Genomic DNA, 22,500 nt, shown 5'->3' with positions numbered 1-22,500 from the left:
TTTTATTGTTTCCTTGTTTTTTTTTTGGGGGGGGGGGTCTTTTTTATATATATTTAAGACAACATTGTCCTGTGTATTCTTTTTGAGTAACACTGTAAGAGAGAGAGAGAGAGAGAGAGAGAGAGCGGCGAGATTTGAGGGAAATTTTGCAGCTGTTACTAGTAGTTCGAAAGAACATGTAAATTTAGTACTGCTCTCTCGTTGTTATGCATGCGTTCTTTAGGTTCATTAGTGTTTTTACTTTGGTTTAGCTAGCATGGACAAGGTCATGCTGGAGGCCTACATTTTAATTTAAAAACTACCTATGACATGTATGTCCTCTTGTATGCTTGTAAATTTCTTCTTAACTACTTGGCAATTAGTCTTTAAGTGTTGTTAATTACTTCGATGCAGTTCGTCTTAAATTTGAACATATATCTATAAAGCGATGTCTCAGCATGGCTGCAGTCCAATAACTAAACCAGTGAAAGGATATGGAGAGGAAGAGTATTAACTAATATAATTACAGTGATTCAAAATATCATAGCTGTTCCATACTAAAATAGATTGTATGTAAATACAAAAACACAAGTACAGACAAGAAAACTTTGTGGACTATCACTAACAGTTCCATTCTGCAGTCGTCCTCTATTTCACGTATGTTTTTGGCAGAATAGAGGCTGACATTCGTTAGTGACAAGCTGTAAGTTGTCCAGTCAAGTCATCTTTAATCTAACAGTCCATTCCATATCTCAATTAGCGACTTTTGTAGTGGCCACAGTGCAATAAGTGTTCTCTTCCTGTACTTTTACAATCAGTCACAAATCTATTACATCCCACTTGCAATCCAGTTAACATTCAGGCGATATCAACAGACTAAATGTCACGCCATCTCGTTCCTCACTCCCTCCTTCCCTCTCACCGCCAACGCCGCTGGTGCCACCGTTAACTCCACCACCACCACCACCACCACAATCACTAATATCACCTTCTCTTCAGCTCTGGTTTCTTTGTTTAAAGTTCTTCGTTAAAGTATCTTCTCAAGTCAGTAGAGAACTTACCTATAAAGGCAAATATACCAATATCATCGAGTCAATACAGGCACCAACAAGTAACCGTTTAGTTAGCTTGAAACATCTGCCAAATCTCTTTAAAATTACAAAATATTGTCTCAGATAAAAAGGTTAAACAATGGATAATGAATTTAGTTACTCCCATATATCACACATTCGTACACAAACACAAAGCCCCCCCCCACACACACAAGCAAACACACACAAGCAAACACACAACCTTATTTCTATACATGGTATGTATAACATACTAGAGAGCGTCCACATCTTTGTATGACCTATCTTTCATCTGATTGTATGTGTGCGTGTACGTGTTTTGTGATGTGTGTATGTGTGTGTGCGCGCATGCATACGAGTGAGAGTGAGTGAGTGCGTGTGTGTGTACATACATGTATATATATATATATATATATATATATATATATATATTATATATATATGAAAAGACAGGTACCTGCTCGATCAGGGCTAATTTAGTGTTAAACAACTAGAACAAGAATGAAAATAGGAACAACAATTAACCAATATTGATCTAGGTCTAACATTCATATTTACATCCTCAAAAGTAGGACACATCGTTTTAAGTTCTGTTCTTTCTTTTTTTCCTTTTCTAAATAATTAACATTTTCTTCCCCCTCTGCAGCAAGTTTCTGTTAACTACGATTTTATAGTACCAACGAATGAGCTTGGCGTCAGAATTGGCACAACTGACATACAAACATTTAGTTCTGAAGTCAAATCGCCACCAATTGGTTGACTACATAATTTTTTACCATTGTATTACATACTATCTAGACAAACAGTTTCATTACATACTATCTAGACCAGTGGTTTTCAACCAGGGTTCCGTGGAACCTTAGGGTTCTGCCAGTACAGTGCAGGGGTTCCGCAAGAATTTACAAAACTGCTAAAATCGGCAGTAATTTTTAAGTCTCTTGTGCAGATATGTGTTCATAAGACTATTAAATTATTGCACATGGGTTTCTCGAGCCAGTAGAATGTTTCCTTGGGGTTCCGCTCCAGCAAAAAGTTTGAAAAGCACTGATCTAGACAAACTGTTTCAAAGACTCTTCTGCAGCAAATGCAGATGGATAGATTACCAAATATGCAATACATTTAACCATGCAGTGAAGCAATAGACGACCTCCCGACAAACTGGAACGACCTCATAATTTTTATTTCACTTGAATCTATTTCACTTTTTTAAATTTGCGTTAGTCAGTTGCCAATTTATCTTTCCTACGATGTAAGGACATTTTATAATCCATCATTAAGCTATTTAACGAATTATGCATATTTGTTGATTTTTTTTCTCCGTTTCTTTTTATTTTATTTTCTAAACTTAAATCGTAAATATTAATGGGAAATGCATGAAGATTAGAAAACTCTGTCTAAACCTTTTTTATAAATCTACCCATAACGTTTTAGAGATGTAATATCACTACCACCTAGACTAGGAGTAACTCCCACCTTGCTCAAGCTTTGTATATTCTTCTCACACCGCAGGCGTTCAAAGAGTAGCTATTTTCTTATGTTCAATGTCTAAATATAACATTCTTTTTCCCCCAGACAATAAATAACAGCAAAATTTTAGGAGAAGAAATAAATGGGATACTATGACTGCTGCTCTGAAGGCAGTGGTGGGTGGCACGGCTGGAGTGAATTGGCATCAACTAAATTATATTGATCATATTGATGTTGTTATCGCTGCTGTTTAGTTTTAGACTGTCCTTTATTGAGCAAGGATATTTCTCTTATTACCGTCCCGTATTTTTCCTTAAAATATCAAAAACCACATTGTTTAATGTTCCTTTGCTTCGCAATTCTTTTTAAAGAAAAAGAGGGGTGGTATTAATTTTAAGAAGATTTGACTATTAGATCTAGCAGGGTAAGTGACCACATAGATGTTCACACATTGGGTCTTATTGATTTTCTCCATTGACACAGACCTATGGGGTAGACGTACAATTAATTCTAGCGATTTCTGTGACTGGTGATTATTTGATCAAAACTCAAGAAATGAAAGGCAAAGTTACATCAAAGTTTAAAGATCTTTCATCAGACTTCCAGAGCCAAAGGACACAACACTGCTTTCATCTCTCTGTCCACCCCTCTCTCTCTTTCTTTCTCTCTCCCTCCCTCTCCCTCTCTCTCTCTCTCTCTTCATGATAGTGTCTGACGTATCAAGAAAATCTTCCAACAACTTAAACATGCTGATAGTTTCCGTATAAAATATATTTGCTGATGAAACCCTCCACGGGCTTCTGTTTATTTTTACTTGTTAATCGAGATATATTTTGAGTTCAAAATACCCCCAAAATATTTAGAACGGTACTAAAATGTGATTGTCGAACAATCTTATAACAATTATTGTTTTCTAGAATACTTATTTATTTATTTAACAGAGAGCCAATCAACAAGTGCCATCTCTGCAGTGAGACTTTCGACTGGAGATCTGATTTGGTACGACATCAGGTGAGCATTTAAATTTTTTTTTCCTCAGAATTTGTTTCTAGACCTAGGTCCAAGTCTCTTTTATCAAAGCGTAAGACATACTATCTAAGGTGTTTCATAATGCCTTCGGTTCTAAAGATCGGTCACTTTTTGTAATAAGTTCTGACTACGTAATTTTGAATCTAGCTTCTCTTATTTTTCAAATTTTCACTTGCATTTACTGTTTATTCTCGTTTAATAGTTTACAGTCCTTGAAAAGTTTTTTACAATTCTAAGTACTGTGCGCTAAGTACTAATATTTCAACGAAAAACAGAACTCGTACATTATGATATTGTATGCGTATATATATATATTATATATATATATATATATATTATATATATATATATATATATATATATTTATTTTATAGAAGGAGCTTCTACAGGACTAGAACTGTTTCATTCAAAAGAAATCATCAGGAAGCTTCCTGATGATTTCTTTTGAATGAAACAGTTCTAGTCCTGTAGAAGCTCCTTCTATAAAATAAATTAATTTACTCTGCTATGTATTGAGTACCTTATTTACTGTGGTTAACCCGACTCAACCCGGGACCTACATATAATATATATATATATATATATATATATATATATATATATATACAACACCGAGGGGAAGTCAAAAACTATCCGCACATTCCCCATAATATATCTTTATTATTGTCGCACTGCCTTCTGCGAATACGTACTTATAGTTGGTACCATTGTAGTCATGTAATCGAAGTTTGAGCCATTTTTTTTTCTGGCTTTACAATGCCAGCGGGACCGCTTCATTAGCAGTGTGCACCAAAGAAGAACAAAGAGCAGTGATCCGAGAGAACCGGTTGTCCATTACCGTCTCTCGAGCTTGATGAATCTTCTCGTCAGCGGTAGAGGTTGACAGGTGCCCTGCTCTCTCTTGTCCAGCCACTTTGAAACTTCTTGATCCACTCATACACGCTTCTTCATGGTAGTGCACTGTTCCCGTATTGTGCTTAAAGCCTCCAATAAATTGCAGCACCTGACACACTTCTCGACCAGAGAAATCGGATCATTGTCCTTTGTTCTTCTCTGATGCATATTGCTAGTGGAGCAATAATATTTATATATCATATATTTATATATCACCGTGATCACCATGACCGACCAGGCTATCAGATGTTGCTACACATCGCTACACTTCGCATTGTTTTAGCCTAAAGCAGGCCAACATATATATACTAATAAAAAGGGTTCAGCAAAGGATTGCCTCATCACACACCGAAGTTCAGAAATAGCAGCCAAAAATCTTAGCTATTTCTTCTACTTTAAAAAGGGTCTACCAGAGAAACCAAAATACTTGAATGTTAATCACACAGGCAGAGAGTAAAGTAACGAACATCAATCAATATCCGATCATCTATAGACGCGCGTTTCTGAATTAGGTTTTTACATAAAGAATATTAAAAAATATACTTTACTAACCATATTCTTCATCAGTATGGATTTTCTGTAATAATCCGAAGGTACTAGAACATTTGAACGAATCTTTCTATATAACGGCGTTAAGCCGCTCATGTTCAATGTTAGTACCGCCAAACTCAAAATATGAATGAGAATCGCTTAGCTTCCCCCGCCCTTCCACGTGTGTCTTCAAGTAATCCTTCAAGTATTTTGGTTTCTCTGGAAGACCCTTTTTAAAGTAGAAGAAATGGCTAAGATTTTTGGAACTTCGGTGTGTGGTGAGGCAATTCTTTGCTGAACCTTTTATTAGTATTACTAAAATTTACCGTGTAACAGTCCTGTTTTCATACCGAATTCTACCTGGTGAAATTTATTGATTACTTCTTAATAATTAATTTTACCCTTTGTTATTATTGATTATATATAATATATATATATATATATATATAATATATATATATCTATATATATATATATATAATATATATATATATAGGGAGAGTTCACGAAAAAAAACAAAAGACGAAGACAGATGGTGTACAAAAAACAAATAGATGTATTAGTATAACGCTCAGGAATAGAATATATATATATGTGTATATATATATATATATATATATATATATATATGCATACACATGCACACATAATATATATATATATACACAATAAGATAACGTAAATAATATATTAATATATTAAGATATATCAAATACATTATAATATAGGTGGTACTCTTTTACATGGTTCAGTCAGTTGACTGCGGCCATGCTGGAGCACCGCCTTTAGTCGAGCAAATCGACCCCAGAACTTATTCTTTGGAAGCCTTGTACTTATTCTATCGGTCTCTTTTACCGAACCGCTAAGTTATGGGGAGGTAAACACACCACTATCGGTTGTCCAGCTTATACACACACATACATACATATATGTACATATGTACGACGGGCTTCTTTCAGTTTCCGTCTACCAAATCTACTCACTAGGCTTTTGTCAGCCCGAGGCTATATAAGAAGACGCTTGCCCAAGGTGCCACGCGATAGGAATGAACCCGGAACCATGTGGTTGGTAAGCAAGCTACTTACCACACAGCCACTCATAGCAATTAAAACCAAAAAGGTAAAATTAATAAATGAAGGTGCAAAATAGCACCTGCATTTCCTAGAAATGAGAGCTAAAATTTAACTCAGCCACACAAAAACACTAACCTCATGAAATATTCGGGCCACATCTTTCTTTGGCGAGATAAACTCCCAGAATGAAGTAGCTTGATAAAACCTTGCGTATGTGTGTGTGTGTGTGTGTGTGTGTGTGTGTGTGTGTGTATGTGTGTGTTGGTACTATATATATATATAGATATATATACACGCGCGCGCACACACATATATGTCTTTTCTTTGTGTATGATGGAATGTATATATGTGATGTGAGTATGTTTAATGTATTGTTCTGTTTTACCTTTTTTTTAGGCTCTCATTCATAGCCAGCAGTTTGCCCTACAACTGGAATGTACAACCAACAGCAACAGCAGCAGCAACAACATCGGGAGATCACCGAAAAATACTTCAAACATGACAATGTCTCCAACTTCACGTTCCCCTTCCTCATCAGCATCCCCTCCTTCCCAACTATTGTCAATAGTACCCTGTCAACAGTCGCCCATAACGTCTATGACTACAACAACACCAACAGCAACAACACCAACACCAGTCTCCCTCGCCACCACATCTCCCTCACCACCACTGTCGTCGCCGCCGTCGTCCTTATCCCCTTCCTCTTCAGCACCATCTCCGTCATCTTCGTCACCGCCACCTTCACTAACTTCATCATCGCCGTTATCTGCAATGTCGACGATGGCGACAAGGACGGCGATGACATCGACGACAAGAGCAACATCACCATCAGCCAGCACAACACCCGAAATGACAATGTTTCACAACAGCAGCAGCAACAACAACAGCAGCAGCAGCAGCAGCAGCAGCAGCAGCAACCATCACCAAATTAACAGATTCAAAGTTAGTTCAGCCAATACCAAAGACGAATTCCTTAGCAAATATTCTCCCGTTGATAGCAAAATGTTGTTTGGCACCAACACTAACAACACCAATAGCAACGGCGAAGATGCTAATGAAAATAGCAGCAACGATGCTAATGATAATGGCACTAACAGTAAAAGTAACGATAGAATTAATAACAGTGATAATGTCGATCCTCCGTCGATCGTTAGCAACCGAATGCTATTTCCCGATAGTGTAAATAGCAACAGCGATAGCGACGGAGGTGGTGGGGATGGTGAAGGAGAAGGAGGAGGAGGAGAAAATGGAGATGGAGGAGGCAACAGCAACAGTATTAGTGCAGGTTCACCACCAAACACCGTTAGCAACACCGAGAGTAAAGTGATGATCGGTAGCAACTGCAGTAACAGCAGTAGTAATAGCAATTGCAGTAATAGTAACTCTGGTAGAAATAGCAATGGCGACGGTAGCAATGCCAGTGCTGCCGTTTCCACCGCCAACAGCAGCAGTAGCAACAAGAAGAACAATAGCAACAACGGCAGCAGCAGCAGCAGCAGCAATAGCAACAAGAATACTGCCATTAACACTATAAGTGCGGCGAACGCTGCATTGAACCTTGGCAACAGGTTCCCTTGCGAAAACTGCGATAAGGTTTTCACTGACCCCAGTAACCTGCAGCGTCACATCCGTTCGCAGCATGTAGGTGCCAGGTCTCACGCGTGTCCCGAGTGCGGAAAGACGTTCGCAACATCGAGCGGTTTGAAGCAACACCAGCACATTCACAGCAGCGTGAAACCATTCCGTTGCGAAGTCTGCCTAAAGGCGTATACACAGTTTTCTAATTTATGCAGACACAAGCGGATGCATGCTGATTGCAGACAACAGATCAAATGCAAAGACTGCCAACAGGTAATTCTAATTGCTACACCGTTTTTAATTGCTATTTATTTACGGGGCTTTTCTCTTTTTTTTTATTCCAGAAAGAAGCTGTGCATGTCACAATAACTCACTCGAGACTTCAATATTGGCAATACGGTTTCGAAGACAACATATATGCATATACAAACATACAAAAGTATTTGTGGAATTCACAGATTCTTCAGATTTAGCGCATGCATGCACATGCGTGCACCACATGCACACACATACATACACTCACACGCACACACAAGTTGACACAGATCTGTATATATACAGTTATATATATGTATGTATATGTATATATATATATATATATATATATGTGTGTGTGTGTGTGTATGTATGTGTGTATACATACATACATATGCAGTCATTCGTGCATGCATATAATTATAAATATGTATGTAGGTAAGTGTACTTATAATAAGGAAAGTGGGCACGTGTATTTCGTTGCAGCAGATCAGTATAGGATTATTGAAATTATCGAAAAACATGCACTTTCCGAACAAAGTCCCTTGCGATACTTGCTCTGGACAACAAATACTGGGAAGTGTATGTGTGTGCGTGTGACAATTTCACCTGAATTTGGTTTCACAAATGACCAAAATTATTCTTAATTAAGATTCAATTCAGCTTATTATGAACTTGAATTGCTTGATAATTACTTGTTTCAATCTTCCAATTAGTATCTCATTATTGACGCTGAAGCAGTGTTGTGTAATTTTAAAGAAATATAAAATGGCAAACAAGAATTAATTATAGAAAGCTAAATTCCTACGAGGTACAATTCTTATTTGGGAGGCGATGAAAAGAATTACAACTCACTGGACACAATTCAAGCAGCATGCACAATATGTGTGTGTAACCATATATACGTGTGTGTATGTGTATGTATATATATATATATAACTCTCCATGTGCATTGTGGAAAATTCCCTTCATTGATCTTTTCTTTATCTGCATGCCTTGTTGCAGTTGGATGCTCTACAATTGGCACCGGGTTCCAAAAGCTATTATCAGAAACAATTTGATTGGCAGCTTCTGTCTTTTGTCTTCTTTAGTTTTTCTCTATTTGTCATTATCTTTTCTTCATTCTTTCTAGTTTTGTTTTGCATTGTTTTTGTCTAAGGGCTTTTGTTTTGTTACTTAATTTTTAGCACATCATACACCTACTTAATTTTAAACTTCCTTCCAAGGAGTTAATACCTTCATCTAAGCCATTGGATACTTCACTGCGCATACTCTTCTCTGACTATCCCGTTTTGTTATTTATTTTTTTCTTTTATTTTTTTTTGTATATTCTATTCTGCTCATCAAATCAGACATGTTTTTTTCTTACAATTTTTACCAAAGTTTATAGCTTCATTAGCACTGTTGATATCTATCTATCTATCTATCTATCTATCTATCTATCTATCTATCTATCTATCTATCTATCTATCTATCTATCTATCTATCTATCTGTCTGTCTGTCTGTCTGTCTGTCTGTCTGTCTATCTATCATCTCTCTCTCTCCCTCTCTCTCTCTCTCTCTCTCTCTCTCTCTCTCTATATATATATATATATATATATATGATTATATGTGTGTGTATGTATGTATGTATGTATGTATGTATGTGTGTGTATGTATGTATAAACATACGCATACACGTACTGTTTAACTTAGAATCTTTGTATTCCACTTCTGGAGTGTTATTCATATTTTTGACATTACACTAAATATAAGGAATTTTCTCTTTTAATTCCCTTCATGAATCCTTTAATGACCATCCTGTATCCTTCCAGATTTGTTGGATGTGTAATTCGAGGTTACATCTACCATTGCATACACACCGCAACCATTTGTAGCAATTCTACGTAAGATAACAGTAGGTTGTTAATAGAAACAGCTGTTAATGTTCTCGGCTGAAAGAGAGACTCAGACATTAGGGCTGTATTCGATCTCTCCTTCTCTCTGTTGACTTTCTCTCTGATATTCTATTTCGAAATCTCTCGTAAAAGTTAACTTAAGACCAATGTTCAAATTGAATTAGATCTACCCCAAAGACCGACTTAGGAATAAGTTATAATATATTTGCTTCAAGTTTATTAGATCTTTCGTTTTCCAAAACCTAACTCAAGAGAAATGTCTAGCAGATGTTTATGTGAAGGTTACTGTTGAGCTGAAGCAACCTAGCAGCATCTACGCGAAAATAATATGACTTAACTTTTCCATTTCTTTTATTTCTTCCAGGTTTTTTCAACTGTAACGTCTCTCGGAAAACACAAGAGATTCTGCGATGGGGCCTTTCGCTCAAGTAGTGCTGCTGCAGTAGCTGCAGCTGCAGTCGCAGCTGATCACCATCTGCGCATGCGTCTCTGCTACACTCCCGACAAGCTTGTCCCGGCTGGACTAGGAGCCTTACAGCAAAATACTCCGCTGACCACTGCTGCAGCCGCAGCGGCTGTTTCAGCTTATATGTACGGACAACCTCGACTTTCTTACTTTCGTCCTTTAATTACTCAACCTCAGTTTGGATCTATTCTTCCTCAGCCATTAGCCGCTGCAATGGCGACATCTAGTTTGGCTGGAACCTCAACAACAAATCATAGTGGCATCAATTCCTGTTCTCTTCCTTTGTCTAGTTCTGCTTTGGACACTGACTGCTTTCGATCTCCGGCGGGAGCCATCCCCCCAACCCCTGCACCAGCACATGCTCATCAACATATACCTCTTCCACCAATGCATCCCGCTACATCCATTGTTTCGCATGCACCTCTGTCGTTATCCTTACCAAAACCACAACAGACTCAACATCAACGACTGCAGAGCGAATCAGAAATAAGTGGTCTCAACTTGCATTCTCCCGATTTTATGACTGGTTATAATTTGACAACATCTGCGGCTAATCTCAGCAATATGAACAGCAGCAGCAACAACAATAATATTAATGATAACAAAGCTAACTCAGATATCAGTCATATTGACAGACACTCAAGTGGCATGTTGATAAAGGATCAGCTAGATTACGAAAGTCGAAGTCAGAAGAAGCGGAAATGGAGAAAACGGAATAGAAAAATAAGACATAAACGACCTGACGAATGGCTGAATTCTGGGCATAATAATTTGATAGAAAAATCAGATATTGACCTTTGGCAGGAAGAACAAGGGTTGAACCTAGATGATGACGATGACAATGTGGATAGTTGTTATAAAAGAGACATCTACAAATGGCGTCGAATTGATGTCGAGACCCAGAATAAAATGTGGCCTGAAAATCAAGAGTTTGATGAGAAAAAGCATATTGACTGGAAATTGGAGAGATATGATGAGGTAGATCAGGAAAGAGACGAAAGAAAGAGCGGAAGAGAGAAACTGGAAAATGACGATGAATTGGAACCAATGGAGAATGAAGACACAGAAAACATTGGCCACGATGTATTGGATAGCAAACGATGGTCTTTTGATAATGCTTTTAATGCTACAGACGATAAAGAGAACGAACAAAGCGAAACGTCATATGACAGAGATGCCGTGCTAATGCTTCAGCATCAGAAAAAGTATATGGCGGGTGATAATAACAATAACACCATAGACGATAACAACAGTAATAGACTGAAAAACAAAGACAGTAACGGTAAGAACACTAATGAGGAAGATTTAAGAACGCTCAGTTCAGAAAATTCGCGTTTAAAATCTGGAACTGTCATTGACAATGAACTTGGTCAAGTTAAAGATAAACATGATGTACATCTAACACGGATGTCTGGCGAAAATCCGCTCAGTGGGGGTAATAATAACAACAATAGAAGCAACATGATCAACAACAATAGCAACACTAACGACAACAGAAGCAGTACTTTAAATTCTACCGGATGTAAAAGTCCTGCCGCTGTGTCATCTTTTTCTTGCTCGTCGCCGTCGTCTGCTTCATCCAATTATTCAGAAACAACTTCTGGTGGTGACGACAATGATGATGAAGCAAATATAGATAGCAACGTTCTTCGTAAGAGGACAGACGACAACAATGACAATTCAGAGACAAGAAAGAAGAAGAAGAAAGAAAGGAAAGCCAGAAAGAGGCAGAGAATGGGAATAGAGAAACAGGAGGAAAGAACAGAAGTTGTAGTTGTTGGAGAAAATGAAGGCGAAATTGAAGATGGAGATAACAGTGAAGAAGATACTGGCGCAGAAGAATTTAAAAAGGAAGAAAGAAATTGCCCAAAAAATTCTAACTCTGATTCTACAATGTTACTAGAAAAAGATGACAGCAGACGACAACTGAGAAATGACTACGTAGATGCTAAAGATCTCAGTATGACCGGACCTACATCGAGACGAAAGCGAGGTCGCCATAGTAGCTACGGTAACAATAATTTTAATAACAGCAACATAAATAATCTTCCTTATTACCAATATCGAAACCAACCCCAGTTTGGGAATGCTTTCACAGCAACTGCATTAGCAGAGGCAGCCATGTTCTTAGACGGTGCCCTGAACCTCCGCACGAGAAACTCTGAAGAACTACAAAGCCATCAACTGTCTAAGAAGAAAAGAAATCCAGATAATGATAATAATAACGATGATGCTAGAAACGAAAATGACAACAACTTATTAGAAGCTGTTTTCAATCCATCTTCACTACCAAGTCTTGTATCGATGGCTAAGCGTGGATTAATAGCTTCTAGTGTCGGAAGTGGAAGTCATAAGAGCCGGAAACGACATCTGCAACCAGGAGTGAACAACAATAACAGTGATAATGAAATTTCTAATCTACAACAGCAGAAACATCAGCGATACTTACAAGAGCATCAGCAGCAAATTTATGGCTTTTTAAAACAGGAAACAGAAAACCCTGACTCATTTCCATTCCAGAATTCTCCTACTAAACACCAACAATTTGATCATCAACAAGAATCAGAACATCAAATAGCCCCATTTGATTTGTCTAAATCTAGCATAGAACAGCGACAACAACAACAACAAAGATTGCAGTCACAGCAACGCCGTGTAAGATTCAAATCCAGATTGAAAACAAATTTCCAGTCAGGGTTAACCGCGAGCGAACGGGTGGCAGCAGCCATGTCTGCTTACATTGCTGAAGACGGAAAGCATGATGATGAAGAAGAAGAAGAATTTGAAGAAGACATGTTCGACGAAGATAGTTTTGAGTATGGAAACTTACATGATGTTGACGAAATTAAGAGTCGCAACATGGAAGAAAATCGACAGTTTGGACTGCTTCTTAATGACAAACATTTCATCAACAGAGACTACAATTATTGTTATCGAGACTTTTATAACAATCACTATTACAATGACAGCATAAGGGAGGAAGATGATGAAGAAGAAGAAGATAAGGTTGAAGAAAGAAAAAATAACGAACGACGTGGGAAGCTGAAGGATAATTCTATCGGCAATAATTTCCATGAAACCCATAATAATCTGGATGTGAAAGATGAAATAAAAAGCATATTAGATGCCCCGCTTGATTTATCTACAAATTCTAAGCATACAGTGGATAATATCTTAAACAAAAACACCGACGAGGCATTCATTGCTAATTGTTACCCATCTCGAAAAACTCACGTATATGGATCAGGTCTTTTGGCCTCATCTAAACTGACGAAAAGCGGGGAGAAGGGAGGCGGTAATGAAGGCTCAGAATTAGATTCCAAAACCATGACTGCTGCACTTAAACTATCAGAGTCTGGATCTGAGCTGCACTATGCCTACCCCTTTGCAGGATCTTATATGTTAGATCCCTATTACTCTACGATGGACAAAGAAAAATACACATCTTCAATGATGGCAACCTTAAATAGATATCATGCCCATTCATCATATCCTACACTACCCCACCACTTACAACATCCCAGCTTTCCTAATCATCTTACATCATCTTCCACAACTCATCCCTACCAACATCCCCTCGTTTCATACAGTGGATTTCTAGATTCTTCTATGGACAATAGCCTTTCTTACACAGATAACAACAGTGATATGATCCGAGGAGGTGGTAAAAGTGGATCAAATGCCCAGAGTGGCAACAATGGAGGCAACATCATCAATAATAATGACAATAACAACACTCCCACTTCAAATGCAAACAACAGTAGTTCGCAAACACTAGGAGGAGGCATTCCGTGTTCAGCGTCAGGATTGGGCAATTTCGGCTATAATACAAACAGTCCTCAGACAACTGCTTCAACTTTAGCTGCAGTTGCAGCAGCAGCTGCTGGAAATGGTCAGGGTCCTGGTTCGTGTACAGGAATGGGTATGGGTAATTTCAGGTACCCACCTCCTCCTGGAGGGCATGGCCTTTTATCTGCTGCTGCCGCCGCCGCGGTTGCAGCAGCGGTAGCAGCAGCAGCCGCAGCTAATCGGCCTGGTGGTGGTCCTGGCACTGGGGTCGGAAGTGGAACACATCACCTCATGGCTGCTGCAGCAGCAGCATCAGGTGCAGGAGCTGCTCTGACTGGCGTCGGTGCCGGAAGTGGTTCTGCCAGTAGTGGCAGCATGACATTCCATAGCAGCAAGTTTAAGGAAAGGTATTCTTGTAAATACTGTGGCAAAATATTCCCCAGGTCGGCAAACTTAACCAGACACTTACGTACACACACCGGAGAACAGCCATACAAATGTAAATTTTGTGAACGCTCTTTTAGCATTTCCTCTAATTTACAACGCCATGTTCGAAATATTCATAATAGGGAACGTCCTTTCCGGTGCACATTGTGCGGCAAAAGTTTTGGTCAACAAACAAATTTAGACCGACACGTTAAAAAACATGAAATACAAGGACCAAATGTGACAGACTCACCTATTCATGGTAATAATAATGGCGATATTAGTTTCAGTGAAGAGGTGAATTTATCTAAGAGTTCAAATAATGATGACATATTAACGAACCGATTAAGTTTTGATGAAGACTTTAGTATTAAGAAAGATACTAACGAAAATGACCTCAGAATTAGACGAGATTCGAACAATGATAACCGGTTGTCCAGGAAGAGCATTATTAGTGATAATTTTATCAACAGAAAAAATACAAGTCATGGCAGCTTTAAGGAAGAGTTGTTGAGCAAAACAGGAATAGACATTGGGAAAAACTACAGTAACAACAACTATGTTATTTCAAGACTAACCAGCAGCAAGAACAGTGATATTAAAACCAAACCACCAGGTGACAATACATTTAATGATCAAAAAGGTGATATTTTTATTGCAGGAAACTATGGCACAAACAAAAGCGATATAAACTATTTAGATAGAAATATGGCTAGATATCTTGATAGTAACCATTGTATCGATCTTGTTGTTAACAAAAATTCTTCAAGTAGCAAGGAGTTCTCCAGACGAAATATCGATGAAAATGATATTATAATACGAGACGATCCTTACACCATTAACAACGTTGCCAAAGCTGATTCTAAATTTTCTCCCAGGACATCGAATCAACCAGTTTCTGGTTTTGGTGAAAAGCCACTTGACGAAAGATTCCACGGACAAAATAGAAGAAATTATATCGGTGACGTTGATAATCGTGATGAAGGTGAGAATAAGGAAGAAGGTGGCATTGCCCAAAACGATGAAAAAGACATTAAATATAGCAAAGACAAGGATTGGGCGGATGATTATACCAACGAAACTGCTGAGAAAAGTTATGAGTATGAAGGTAAAGTGAAATCTTCGTTCTATACTGAAAATAACAAAAGTATTGCAAAACTTTGGAAAAACACAATCGACGAAGAAGAAAACTGTGATTTTGATAGAAACGCTATTAAGGAAGAAGATGACCTTAATGAAAATATATTGACAAAAAATATTAACAAACATGGCACAAACATTCCCAGTTTGTCTGCTATGGGTGACAGTAATTCAAAGACTTCTAATAAAACGAAAAAAATTAACCATGAAGTTACCGAAAACTTGTATGATTCCCCCGAAAAATCAAACGACAGGTTCCGAAATATCGAACCCGAAGGAGAAAATGATCTTTTTGAAAAAGGAAGCATAAAAGTGATTGAAGGAGTCGATATTAAATCTGAGACAAACAACAGCAGTGAAGGTTCTGCTAAAGTTGCTAACGATGCTGAAATGAGTCATGAAAATACAATCAGAAACTTTACATTCAGTGCTAGTGAGAAAAACCAAGACGAAAACGTCAATAAAAATGATGATGATAGTATAGTATCTGCAGAAAAATGGTCTAACGGTAGTCATGGAAGTAGTGGAGTCGGTGGTTCTTTTCCAAACACCACCTTGAAACGTGACTTCAAATCTACTTCTGTGACTGCCTCAATTTCTCCTACCCCGCTTTCTACAGCGAATAACAATAATAATAATAATTGCAATTTTACTGCAGATCACGTTGCTGTTACCACAACTGCAGCACATACTACTACTATTGGTAACGCTACTACTACGACCACTACTACTAGAATTAGCAGTAGCAATGGTGGAAGAAGCAAAAATAATCTTTTTATTGCTGACAACTTCAAGAGCGATTTTAGTGGCAATCAAGGCAGAGACAATGTTAAAGTTCCTAACAAAACAGAAAGAATGAAAAGAAGAAATGTTAGTGATGATTATGAAGAAGAAAACGATGATGGTGAAGAGGATGAGGAAGAAGAAGAGGATGAGGAAGTCAATGAAGATGATGAAGACGATGGAGATGATGACAATGAAGATGAAAATGACAAAGATGATAGAAATGATGACAATGATGATGATAATGATGACGATAATGTTGGTGGTGATAATGATGACGGCAGAGAAGAAAACGAAGACGACGATGACGATGATGATGATAGAGAAGGAAGGGACGTCGGTGAAAATGCAAATGAAGAGGACGATATGGAGGAGGAGGAGGATGAAGGAGAAGAAGACGTTGATGACGATTTGGGCGATGAAAACAACGCTTCTAACGAAGGCGATAACCAGAATAGTCTTAGCTTCTCTCATCACACTCAGAGTAGAAACGTCACATTCAGTGACGAAACAAGCAACAACTATAAAAGGACGAGCGGCAGCAGTAGCAGCAGAGGCATCAATATCAACTGCACCAACAGCTTCAACAGCTGTAATGACCAATACAACAACAACAACAACAAGAATGTTCCCTTGTTGGCACCAAACGAACGTGACAAGTACCAATTCTACGACTGTGGTCGTACCGAGAAAAATAACGACAACGGCTGTTACAGATATTTGAACTGTATTAACAGCTGCAACGATAACAACAACAGCAGTAACGACTACAACATTAATAATTTTATCGCTAATATTATCAGCAATGGCCGGTTGAGTTCCGAATTTCACATTTTTTTAAACATTTCAACGAAACCCAGCATTGCTGAAAGAGATTCAGACCCTACGGGAAACAACGATAATATTATTTATAATAATAATAATAATAATAATAATAATAATAATAATAATAATAATAATAATAATAATAATAATAATAATAATAATGAAACCAAAAATAAATATAACGTTGTTAATGACATTAAACGTAATACATTGTATGAAAACTCCCGACGTATTACTGATCACGCGAACTCTTTACCCAACATTGCAACGGCAAATTTTATCTCTAAATTATCTGTTTTTGCTCCTGAAGCAACCACTGACGAACTCGACGATGTTTCCAAATCGAAATTGAATTACTTACATGGTAAGTGTCAACCGTTTGACACTGCAATCTCTATGTGTGGAATTCCATCTCCTTATGACAGGTGTCTAGTAAAAGCCAACTATCGGCATGTAGAATGTAGCTGCTATACGACACCAGCTGCTTAAAATATCAGCGTTACCCTTTCCTTGCGAGTTTATTGAATGAATGTTGAAGGGTTTTTAAAATCTATTTAAGTATGCAACAGCGGAATGGAAATAACATGTCCGACAACACATGCAAGCATGAGTAAAGAATATAACGTACACACTTAAGAGCATGACGCTTATGTTTCGATAGTATATGAAATACAGGTATGAGTGTACCTTCATCTCCGTACGTTGATATATTTATATAACACAACAATATGCATATATATATATATATGTATATATACACATACATGTATGTATATGTATATACACATACATGTATGTATATGTATATTCATATATGTATCTAAGGATACACACACACACATATAGACATACATACAGATAGGCATATATACATAGATACAAACATAAGACAAGACGCATGTGATATTGTGTTATGATTCTGGAAACATCAAAATTGAGTTAAATATTATTGTTTTTATGTTTATTTTGACTAAATATTATTCCGGAAGACTTCAAACAAACTTTGACAGAGAGAAAAAAAGTTTCCTCTACCACAGAAAAAATAAAAAAAGAAATGACAAGACCAAATGCAAAAATGTATTGAATCAAAGAAAATAAAAATAAAAGGAAAGTTTTGGTGAAAAAGAACGTTTTTTTTTTCAATTAAAAAAGATATTTGTTACCAATGTATGTGATCTCGGTGGGTAATTAACTGCATATAACTCGAGAATTCCAAACTGACCAACAGGTTGGCAGCAATATACCAATATTTTTGGTACAGCTATCAACTTATTCATACCCACTTCAATATGTTCTAATTATTTTTAGACTATATTTACATCTGACACATAAAAAGAAAAAAATAAAGTAATAAAAAGAAAACATAATTGATGTCACTTGAGCAGCTATTGTTTTATTCCTCTTTAAACTGGATTTATTTTTTTAAGCAGAAAAAAATGACTCTTGTAAATTTTATTATTAATTTACACAAGAAATATCTTTCTTTCATTACAAAGCTCTTTCATGACATCAATAAAATTGGAATATTAAATAGATTTTAAAAAAGAGAAAAGATTTTTCCCTACAGACGACGGGACTTTTGTGAATCAATGTCAATTAATGTAATTAACTCAAACAGCGTAAATACTATTTTCTCCCTCTAGAACCAAGTCTCTATATGTTTCCATGGATACTTTTACCAAAAATTATGTTTCAACGGTGGCCTGCAATGGCTGATTTTGAACACTTTTAATCCTGCCTCATTTTTTTCCCACTATTTCCCAGAAACTTGCACACCGTCAATCTCTTTTTTGTTTCTTTTTTTTTAATAATTTCATGCCAATTTAAGAAATTTACCCTATTTTAAAATAATTTATGGTTAAATAACACTGATATTTGTGTTATTTATATGTATAGAATTAGAACTTGAACAAACACATCTATTTCATTTTATTTATCCTCATTGTTGTAACAGTTTAAAATGTGCTCGACAAGTATTATGTATTTCTTTGGTGGGAGCTAGCCTGCCTAAGTCTTGTGCTTTTATTTCTTTTAAAGCTTTGCCATCAATAAAAACGGCACCACACACTCACACACACAATTACAAAATTAAAAATATAATAATGATAATAATAATATTAATATAAAACCAGGAGCTATCTTCACCAGTCCAAGCAATCAATGTAGCTGATAAACGTATTGATTAACACAGCTACATATTTGAATATATCAAAATTACTAACTCTTTATATTGGCAACCAGTCAAGTTACTAATTATTGTTTTAAATGGTTTTTTTTTTAATAAGGACGTTATTCCTTACGGACCAAATTCACGGCTTCTTCATTTATTAAATGGTGTATGAAAAAACATAAAAGGTTGGAGAAATTACAAAATTTTCGATCTTTTAAATTAAAAAAATGAAAATATATATATATAATTTGTAATATGAGGTTTTATTCCAAACTTATAATTAATTCTTTGTTTGCACTGTCTGTTGGACCAACATTTCTACGAGAATTAAATCAGTTATTAGAAAAACTTGACTGGAAGAGTAAAATTGCATATAAACATGTTTGATACATGTTTAATAAACAAAAAGCTTGGAGAAGACATGTTTTCTTTTCAAATTTTGAAGGAAAACTTATGTCACGTGGTTGCTCAAACCCTTTATTAAAATTTCAATGATGAAAATTGTTAAAAAGCACACTGAAATCTGATATGCCATGTCATGTTACACTCTTCACTTACCATTTTACAAAAGAAAAAAAATGTTTAAAAAAGCGCCTACTAGAATGCTATAAATGTTATCAAACTTAGATCTGTTTCTTAACAACCTGCCCCTTGTGGTTATTAAAAATTCCAAGCAAAAGGCAGGGCAACAGTGTCTGTTTATAAATAAATTCTTTAACCAATTCCAAAGAAAGAAGTTGAAGAAAGAAAGAACAAATATTATTGGTCTATGTGAATGGAACCACCATATTCCTACGAGAATCTTTTTGTATTTTTCAATTTTTCACTTCATGTATTATTTTTTGTTTTATGAAATGATAAAGCCAACGTTACTTGTCCACATACACACACACACGCACAAATAGACAAAGAGACACACGCAAGTATATATAATATATATATATATATATAGTATATATATATGATGCAGGTGTATGTATGTATGTGTGTGTGTGGGAAAGAGAGAGAGAGAGAGAGAGTAAGGCCACGTGTATGTGTGCGTGCGAGTGCCTCGAATATATGATTGTGTTTGTGTGTACAGTTACAGTTATCTTGTTGGCTTCCCTAAAAGTGGTCCAATTTTTTGAAAATTTAAATCTTTATTTTTATTGTTTGATATATTCAGGTCACAATTACTCTTACTATGAAAAAAAAACCGCAAACAAAAGAAAAAGAAAACTTAAAAACCTCAAAATCTAAACGAAATGATGGATGACCTTTAGGCTAGTGAACTTTTTGAAATTAAAATTGACGCTACATATATATATATATATATATATATATAAATAAATATATATATATATATATATATATATATATATATATATATATATATATCTATATATATATATATATATATACACGTATATATATACATATATATGTATATATATACATATATATATATGTATATATATATATATATACATACATACACACACACACACACACACACACACACACACACACACATATATATATATATACACACATACATATATATATATAAATACAATTAATTTTTTGCTTTAAAAACGTATCTATTAGACGAGAAACAACTACTGCTATGTATCACTCATATACATACTTTATTGTTCAATGATAAATGTTATAATTGAAACTCTACGATATGGTTATGCCACAAATCATGTCAAAATGATTCAACTTGAAGAATGGTTATTTATCTCATTCTTTAAATTATGAATACACTATTTTACATTAATATTCTCTCGAATTAATGTTTTTTTTACATAATTAAGAAATGCTAAGTAAGAAGAATGTTATCTAGTGAAAAATTTCACAAATCAGTCTTATAATTAGTTATGAACATACTGACGTATTTAATTTTAATTATTTTTGAACAGTATGAAAAAGCTAATAGAGAATGAAAACTGGTTTTATTTTATTAATGGCACTAAAAATTTATTTATACTCCCTTCCATTCCTATAATACGTCATTCCTAATATATAGCCATTCCTATAAAATAGCCATTCCTCTTATATTGTCAAAATATGTGACGAAAAGCCTAAACGGATGATGAGAAAATGCAGAACTGATCGAACCAAATATCATGAATTAATGATTTACACTAGTTTTCTACTCTGAATAAATCTCTACCTAGAGAAAGTTGCTTTTGACTGAGTCGGTTACGATCCTGGCAAGCATTTTTCTCTCATCCATAAAATGGCATGAATCCAAGATTGAAGCAATTGCTTTGCTATCTATAGAAAACACAGACATATTCACATACCCACACATATACACATTTGTGTGCTTGTGTGTAAAATTTTATATATGCGTCAGCATATGTGTGCGTGCGTACGTGTGTGTGTATAAACTGTTTTTGAAAGAAAAGATGAAACAATAGAGAAAAGTATATCGGTACATATGTGTTTCAAATTTCTGCAAGTTATTTTAAAAACAATGGTTCATTCCATGAAAAATATTCCAGAATAATTTAAGAGTACAGAATTGTAGGTCGTAAACAGCGTGAGTCTTTAGGAAGAAATGTACTGTATCTCGGTTATATATTTCCAAATATGAAATCATAAGTATGTCAACTGTACAATAATTATATACGTATTTTATATTAGTATATATTGATGGCATTAACCATGTGATACACCATACAATAAACACTTAAAATCTACATTCGAAAATATAACTAACTCTAATTTGAAGTAAAATTCAGAGTTAAGAATCATATATAATAAATATGATTTTTACTGTAACAGTATTTAATGAGCTTTAATCTTGCTAAGATCATTTGCCCTCAGACATGTGCGTGCTGTGTGAGTATGCATGTGCGTTAATCTATGTATGTATGTGTAAAATGTTTGTTATATATTTTTGGTGGATATTTGCATTTCAGTAGTGATTTTATTCGTAATTCTTGGTTTCATTCCAAGCAATAAAAATATTATCCTTATTGCAAGATATTTTCCCTTTTTTAATTTCACTACGTGTAATGTGTTTGCGAAAGCATTGTATAAGAAAACAAATATTATCCTACATATTACATAATTTGTAATATTTAGGTAATATTGAAAAAATTTAGCCAATCTCTTGTTCTTAAAGAATCGTTT

At 35.7% G+C, this 22,500-nt stretch overlaps 1 protein-coding gene across 1 annotated transcript in view; it reads left to right on the top strand.

The window, feature by feature from the left end:
- LOC115231286 overlaps positions 1-16,565 on the top strand; it is a gene marked incomplete at its 3' end in the record, with an annotated part of 18,572 nt that extends 2,007 nt beyond the window's left edge. Inside the window, exons 2-4 of the mRNA XM_029801346.2 lie at positions 3,458-3,527; positions 6,440-7,894; positions 10,140-16,565. Coding sequence (XP_029657206.2) covers positions 3,458-3,527; positions 6,440-7,894; positions 10,140-16,565 — 7,951 coding nt within the window. The remainder of the gene's footprint in view (positions 1-3,457; positions 3,528-6,439; positions 7,895-10,139) is intronic.
- Between the last annotated feature and the right edge of the window lie 5,935 nt (positions 16,566-22,500).

This window comes from Octopus sinensis, unplaced genomic scaffold (genome assembly GCF_006345805.1).
Source record: "Octopus sinensis unplaced genomic scaffold, ASM634580v1 Contig18058, whole genome shotgun sequence".
NCBI lineage: Eukaryota > Metazoa > Mollusca > Cephalopoda > Octopoda > Octopodidae > Octopus > Octopus sinensis.
Note: the sequence above shows the minus strand (reverse complement) of the source record. Positions and strands in the feature narration are given on the sequence as shown.